Source organism: Hibiscus syriacus, unplaced genomic scaffold, assembly GCF_006381635.1.
Source record: "Hibiscus syriacus cultivar Baekdansim isolate YM2019G1 unplaced genomic scaffold, ASM638163v2 tig00005154_pilon, whole genome shotgun sequence".
Classification (NCBI taxonomy): domain Eukaryota; kingdom Viridiplantae; phylum Streptophyta; class Magnoliopsida; order Malvales; family Malvaceae; genus Hibiscus; species Hibiscus syriacus.
This window is the reverse complement of record NW_024062045.1, coordinates 101946-109329: the sequence shown is the minus strand read 5'-3', so window position 1 is coordinate 109329 and position 7384 is coordinate 101946. Positions and strand designations below refer to the sequence as shown.

At 32.2% G+C, this 7384-nt stretch overlaps 1 protein-coding gene across 2 annotated transcripts; it reads right to left on the bottom strand.

Moving 5' to 3' along the window:
- Positions 1–5617: 5617 nt before the first annotated feature.
- On the bottom strand, positions 5618–6972 carry LOC120198930. 2 transcript variants are annotated; one of them, XM_039200162.1, is made up of 5 exons: positions 6714–6972; positions 6375–6633; positions 6128–6307; positions 5879–6034; positions 5618–5801 (listed from the first exon to the last, which is right to left on the bottom strand). In XM_039200162.1, exons 1-5 carry the CDS (start codon positions 6950–6952, stop codon positions 5628–5630), a joined length of 1008 nt encoding a protein of 335 aa, XP_039056093.1. In that variant the 5' UTR covers positions 6953–6972; the 3' UTR covers positions 5618–5627. The 2 variants fall into 2 exon arrangements, with proteins under 2 accessions (XP_039056093.1, XP_039056094.1); XM_039200163.1 differs by having other exon boundaries at positions 5622–5833.
- Between the last annotated feature and the right edge of the window lie 412 nt (positions 6973–7384).

The following is a 7384-nucleotide window of genomic DNA, read 5'->3' as shown; positions in this document are numbered from 1 at the left end:
AAGATTTCTCTCTGGCTTCTCTCTAAAATTAGAGAGAAGCCGGCCCGGTCAGCCACCGCTGTCGGGCTCCGATTGCTGCCGCCGGCCACCGTTAGCGGTGGCCGGAAATTACAAAACCCACCCAAAATCAAAGCCTCTGTTTTTCTATATCTAGATCTAAGGTTATTTTAGCTTAAAACCTTACCAATCGTCGTAGATCTAGGATATTTCTCTTCGACGTTTTGGTTCTCTGATGATTTGTGGAGGCTCTCACGACGGCGATTTTCTCGGTAAGTCTCTTTTTCTCTTCTTTTGGTTTGTATTTCCTGGGATCGTTGGTGTAGTTCTTGCTTTGTTGGTTGCTGTGTTCTCTTTCTCTGTTTTTTTCTTTTCTGTTTTTTTTTCTTGTCGTTCTCTGCCGTCTGTGGCTGTCTTTTTTCTCTGTCCTTCTTCTTTTTTTTCTTGCAGGTGGGGTGGCTTTTATAGCCACCACCGAGGCTCTCGTTGGACCGGTTCCAGAGATGAAAGGCCCGGTGAGTCACCATAGCTATGGTGGTGACTCACCATAGGGCTCAACGTGGGTAGCTTCTCGACGTTCTGGAGTGTCGGCAGCATCTGTTGGACCACCTGGACTCATCGGAAGCGGCTGGAGGCATCTAGAAACGGCTGGCTGCTAGGGTTAGAAACCCTAGGGTTTCCCATCTGGAACCTTTTTGGGCCGTTGGATCTTGCCAGATCCAACGGCTGATGATGTTGACGGCGGCTGGGGGCTAGGGTTTGTAAACCCTAGCTGAAACCCTAAATCAGTTTAGGGTTTCAGTTTGGGGTATGGGTCGGTTCTGGTTGGCCATGGTATTTGGGCTTGTAAATGGGCTTCTAATTTTGTAATTATTTATTAAATAATAATATATAATATTAATAATAATAATAAATACTAATAATAATAATAATAATTTTAATAATAATAATAATAAATTTAAATGAAAAAAATGATGTCTACATTCTCTACTTATTCCATAAAACCCTTTGAAATGTATTTAATTAACAATGATTACTAATTGAATTCAAGCCTTGTCCAAACTTGAACATGCAAGATAACTTAGTCTTCACATTGGTAAGATAATCATAAGTGTCAACTTTGCTCACATCTATCACCACGAGTAATATCATGCATAACGTGATCTCAATCATAAATTACAATTCTATCATTTTTATTATTTATCATTACAACGAATTGAACTCTCTTATGCTTCTCAAATATATTATGCACACAAATTTGATCTCTCTTTTATTTTCTTAAATCGTTATACCCATGATTGTCTTATTTAACATGAAATCTTCTTTTCCATGATTATGTCAAGATATTTTCACCAATATCATTATCATTTGACACAAAATAAGAAACATCAATTATATTTTCTAAAATTGTTAAACCCTGTAAAACATAAAATTTGAAAAAAAAAATCTTTGCTTTTTCATCACAACGAGAAAGTCCTTACATATTTTCATAGTTTCACACTCACTAGAGAATTTGTACTAATTTGAATTTAGGGTACCTAACGAAATCATGTTTCTTCTCAAATATGAAACACGTCTCACATTACCAAGTGTTCTAACAATCCCATTGTATATTTTAATTTTGATTGTGTCAATACCTACAACTTTACAAGAGATATTATTCCTCTAAAAAACAACACTTATAGACACAACTTAATACGTCACAAATCAATCCCGATTGAGACTCGTATGACAACTGTTATAAGAGTCAAGAATCCACCTATCAATTTGTATAGAGTCTTCATCGAAAACAACTAGAAGTTCATCCTCATCGTAGTCTTCAAATACTTTAGCTTCTCCAGATTTCTCTAGTTATTTTCCTTAGTGATTTGCAACATCCTTTTGGTTTTTATTTTGCAACCTATAACATTTGACATTGATGTGCCTCTTTTTCTTACAGTAATAACACGTTTTCATGCATTTTTGAATTTTGATCTAGTTTTGACATCATTATCATAACCCCTTTCTTAAGTTCTCCCACAAATAATGAGGCCCTTTTATATAGAGCCAAATCCAACCACGAGATATTTCCTCTCATTATACGAGACGAAGGAGTCACAAACATTATCAACTGTGAAAGACTCACGACTATAAAAAAAAATTGTATCTCTAAAGGCCACATAAAATGAGGGCAACAGACAAAGTATAATTAAACCTAAACCCTCTTTATCATACGTAATATCCATTGTCTCCAAATCCAAGGCAATTTCTTTGAAGATAATTAAGTGTTCTACCAAAGATATACATTTTACAAAATAATAAGAATAAATATGTTGTTTTATATACAACTTGCTAGTTAAGGTTTTCTTCACGCATAATCGCTCCAACTTATTCCATAACGCAGAGATAATCTTCTCCTTCAACAAGTCTTGTAGAATTTCATTCGACAAATATAGATGTAATTGTGATAGAACCTTTCGATCGCTACGTTGCTTTTTTTTTTTTTACATCAATGTTGAATGCATGTTATCCGATTCTAGCAGAGCATCTTCTAAATCCATATGCGCTAGAACTGTTTACATCTTCATCGTCAAAATGTGAATCTAGTGTTTTGATCCAACAATAAAATTTCATACTTCAAAGACACTATTATCGTGATTAAGTCAAACAACTCGAATACTTGGGTACTAATTTGTTGAAAGATAATGACAAATATAGTGATCATACAATATAATATGCACCAAGATGTGATGTGAAAAACCCTTTATAAAAAAACCACAAGTAGAAGAAGAGAATTTTTACTAATACTAAAAATAGAAGAATACAAGAGGATTTGTAAAATGACTTAATTTATAACTCTAATCTATGCTATCTATTTATAGAGATAATTACTTTGTTAAGGAAACTTATTTAATGAAAATATATTCAAACTATACTTTCTACTTTTTATCAACATTAAATAAATATGTTTCACGCGTTCAATTAAATTTCATACTTTCTTTAATTTTATATTATCATTCATTTAAGTTAGATCGAATTTGAGTCAAACCCTAAAAAAATTAAGAGAACAATAGTATAGCAGCAGAGTTAGTCTTATATGTGAAAGTGCCCCAATATGAAATTATTAGGCAAAGCACTTGCGAGTAGCCTGAGGGGACATTTTTCTAGCAACAAGAAAAGTAGGGAGTGATGGAGAACAAGTGCAATTTCAAAGCTTTTGCGGGTAAAAGAAAAAACAAAAATGTATGTACCTTTTCGCCCCACGGCAATCCAAATGGACCCAAATGTAACGCATCCAACGGTGTACAAAGATTGCGCTGGAGACGACTGAATGCAATGATTTGCATAGTGCCGTGAGCTTCCACTATAATTCAGACAGTCTTCAAATTTGATATTGGAGAATGCCCGGTCAGCTCCTCGAGCTGAGGAAGTTGTTATTATCCAATGAGGTAAGTTTTGATACTGGAGAAATGGGCTCCATTACTTTCTAGTTGTGACCATTATTTGATGAACATACGATGGGGATTTGACATTTGACTTTTGAGCAACAACACTGTTTTCAAATATATCAATCAGGGATTGATGAATCAACTAAACGATTAAGAAAATGGTGTTTTTAACTCTTTAAAAATAAAGTTATCAAATATATATATATATATTCGATTTAAGTTTTCTCAAACACAAATGCTAAACTAACCCATTCAAACACGGATGAGAAAATCAACTTTTTAGTAAGCCGTCAAATCCTAGCCGTTGAAGATTTGCAATGCCTCATAAGTCAAAGGAATCTAGAAGCCTATGAAGCGAGATTTGATGGTTATGGAGTACTTGGGAGGGGAAATGATACATGTGACAATTTTAACTTACGATTAAAAAATATTATTAGTTTTATTATTATTTAAATAATAAAATCAATAAATAATTATCAAAAATATTATTATTTCTATCGATTTTATTATTATTGAGTGTGATTTTGTATTATTTTTATTATTATTTTGTATTAATTTTATTATTGTTTGATATTTTACTGGAAATGTTAAAAAATATTGATGTTTTAGATAAAAATAATAATATTTTAAGTAATTTTTTACCGATTTTATTATTTAAATAATAATAAAACTAATAATATATTTTTAACTGTATATTAAGAGTGTTGCACCGTAAAACTTACATAGATGAGTTGTTAGATAATCTAGAGGAGACCATGGGAAATGAATGTTGGTTTGAAATTAATTCAGAAAACAGTGGAATTTTTTTCCTTTCCATTGCAATTTTTTTTTCAAATTATAATTAAAATTAATTTTTTTAGTGTTTAAAATTTTTTTGTTAAAAATAAATGTTTAATATTTTTAACCTTATACTTTTAGATATTTGGATTGTAACGTCGTTAAATTTAAACGTTAAGTGTCACATATTACTACTATATCTTTTTTAATTTTTAAAATAAAAATAATATATTTATTAAAAACCATATATCTTTTTAAATAAAATTCTCCTCCCCTCCCCTTGCCGTCCCCCTCCCTCTCAATATCTTGGATTATTAGGATTAAATCTCAATTAAATCATCTACTCATTGAATTTAGGGGTTTAGGCAGAGGCAGAGGCAGAGGCAGAGGCAGAGGCAGAGGCAGAGGCAGAGGCAATTATTGGTCAATGGGTGAGCAAGAGAGGTAGGTGACCTTTCAGTGACAAAAGATGAGTAAGAGTTTTTAGGGATTTTAAAATTTTGATTTTTTTAATTCTAAAGAAATTTGTTTTTTAATTATAAATTTAAATTTTTTATTTTAAAATTTTATAAGTCTATCACGTGTAAGATAATATTATATTTTAACGGCACTTAGACACTTAAAAATATAACGTGAAAACGTTAAACACCTAAAAATATAAAAGAGAAAATATTAAACACATAAAGTTTACTTTAGGTATAATTTGGACAATATATATATATATATATATATATATATATATAAAGTTGAATCTCATATTTTTATATGCCATTCGTTGATAAATAATAGTAAAGTATTCTTCGATGGGCACAACAGTAAGAGAATTTTCTCAAAGGTCGGGATATAAATGTTGGTCTCATTTTAGAAACAAAAAAGTAATATAATGATATGAAAATAGGAAGAATAAAATTAATTATGGATAAGAAATTAAAATTATTATTTTTTAAATTGAAACACTGATAGATTTTCAACGAGTTTTTGAATGAATTATGATTTTTTTTATTGAGATGTTTTCTAAAATATGATAAATATGAGAATTGCAAACACTTGTTTCCTGATTAAAATTTATCCAAAGACTTTTAAATAAATTTTCAAAAGAAAAATTATGTCAAAAATAAGTTTTTAAGTATTTTGGACCGATTACCACCCTCTTCTCTAGCTGCGTAAAGAAATTTTGGTTCTTGTTACAAGTATTATAGCAATAAAGCATGATGAATACTTCAATTCATAAGAATTTCAATAGAATGCAGAAGGAAAGTCAAGAAGCCGTAAAGAAAAGCAAGAAGCAAGAGGAATGTTATATGTAAGTAGAGTATTACTATTGGTTGATGAGTGCAGTTATATCGTTGGAAAAGAATAATAGGTTTTGGAGTTTTTCTTTTCTTCGGCCCTTTGTTAAAAGATCCTACTCAAAAAGTGTAAAAACTACAACTTATAATCGGAATAAAAGAATCTGTCATATGATGTATTTTTCAAAACTTTGAGAACACCATCCCAATTCGCCACCTGTTCCGACAATGGCGACATATGTATCTTAACTTGACCACTCCTTAGCTCTCTATAAGGCAATCTTAAGAAGTCTTGAACTTCCCTGAGTTTCTGCGTTGGGTGAAAACTTGTAAAAGGTGAGCCTGTAAAAGGAACTTGGATCAAATTCGAGAGTAATCAAATCTTACCGATCGGTTCTTAACAAGATCTTCATAGTAAAGAACTATGTGGCGAGTGTTGTTGAAATATTCGATAGCCTTTGCAGTTTCTTTCTCGGCCAGCTTCAAATCAGGAATCAGCCGAGTGGTGTTTATAGTCGGCTTGTATTTAGCAAGTATCTGAGCCTGAATTTGAGTCAGCCATTTTAATTGTTAGTGAAGTAGAGACAACAACTGCATGGTTGGTTGTGAGAGAGTGAAAGGTTGAGAAGGAGAGACCTCTGCAGGTGAATGGACATGAGATTTGTGGGTTCCATTCAAAAGCTTAGCTTCTTTGTCATGTGCATTTGCAAGCAGAGATACCAGTCTTCGAAGCACATTCTTCCTAAATAGGAATATTGTAGAAACCCCATTTCTCTTGAAATACTCAACAACATCTTCGTGATGTTTCATCACTCCCTGGGGAAAAAAAATAAATATCATTTTGGTCCATAGTCTTGTAATCACCGTTCTGAATTATATTTACCTGATTAAGCATCCATTTGAACCCAACTGCAGCTGAGCATTCATTCTTGGAAGCGCTAGTGAACCAGTCAAGGTTATAAACTTTATCAAGATTCTCCAGGATTGAAGATGCATTCCTTCTCCTATCTGAAGGTCCCATAATTTCTCCATTTGAGCTAACATTTATGTGGCTGTTTAACAATGTCTCGAACCACCCACTCCCTGATCTCTGCATTGACATAATCACAAAGTATCTCACTGGATTGCACACACATTCTTCCCTGCATAACAACAAATATAAACTAGCTAAGAACAATGGATAATATAAATATAAGGATAAGATTAATGTCATTAGTGGTACCTGCTAAATGTTTTAGGGTTTGGAAAATGTATAAAAGGAGCTTCCCATCGTTCAATGCTTAGAGTTTGACATTGCTGCGGCTTCTGGTCTGTTTGAGTTTTGGTGTCTGTGTGAGGGGTTACTACCCGTAACCGGATTGAGCATATATAAACTCCAGAAACCATGAAGAAAAATAAGATCAAAATTGTTATTGTTAATGGAAATTTCTTTGGAGTCTGTGTATACTTCGGTTCCTGCATGTATTTTCAAATTTGAACATGATATTTAGTGTGCATTCATAAAACCAGTAGAGTTAATCGAGTTAATGCAGTGAAAAAAAAAACCAGAACTAGGCGACTTAGGAACTTACTGACGCTTCCATGTAAAAATCTCCATTAAAAAGTTAAAAAATAAACTGGAGGAAGTTAAAGAGTTTCATTTTGGATTGGTCTGATTTTTGTAGTTATTTTAGAAAAAGAAGGCGAATGAAGAGGTCAAAAGCATGCAATTTGTAAGGAGAAGTGATTATTAGATTAGTTCACTAAACATCGAATCTTTCCGTTTTTAATTTTATCAAATTATATAACTGAATTTTTATCATCAACGAATTAAAATACTTATGCTAATTTCGCTAAAGATTTCTAATGTAAAAAATTATCTTACCATGCGTATGTAACTCATTTTTCCATTCT

Bases quoted from the DNA above. Each gene is read 5' to 3' on its own strand.
- LOC120198930 (XM_039200162.1), bottom strand. From the start codon at position 6,952: ATGCAGGAACCGAAGTATACACAGACTCCAAAGAAATTTCCATTAACA. The intron at 6,035-6,127 runs GTCTCTCCTTCT...ACTCAAATTCAG, and splicing joins ATGTCCATTCACCTGCAGAG to GCTCAGATACTTGCTAAATA. The intron at 5,802-5,878 runs GTAAGATTTGAT...CACCCAACGCAG, and splicing joins ATCTTGTTAAGAACCGATCG to AAACTCAGGGAAGTTCAAGA.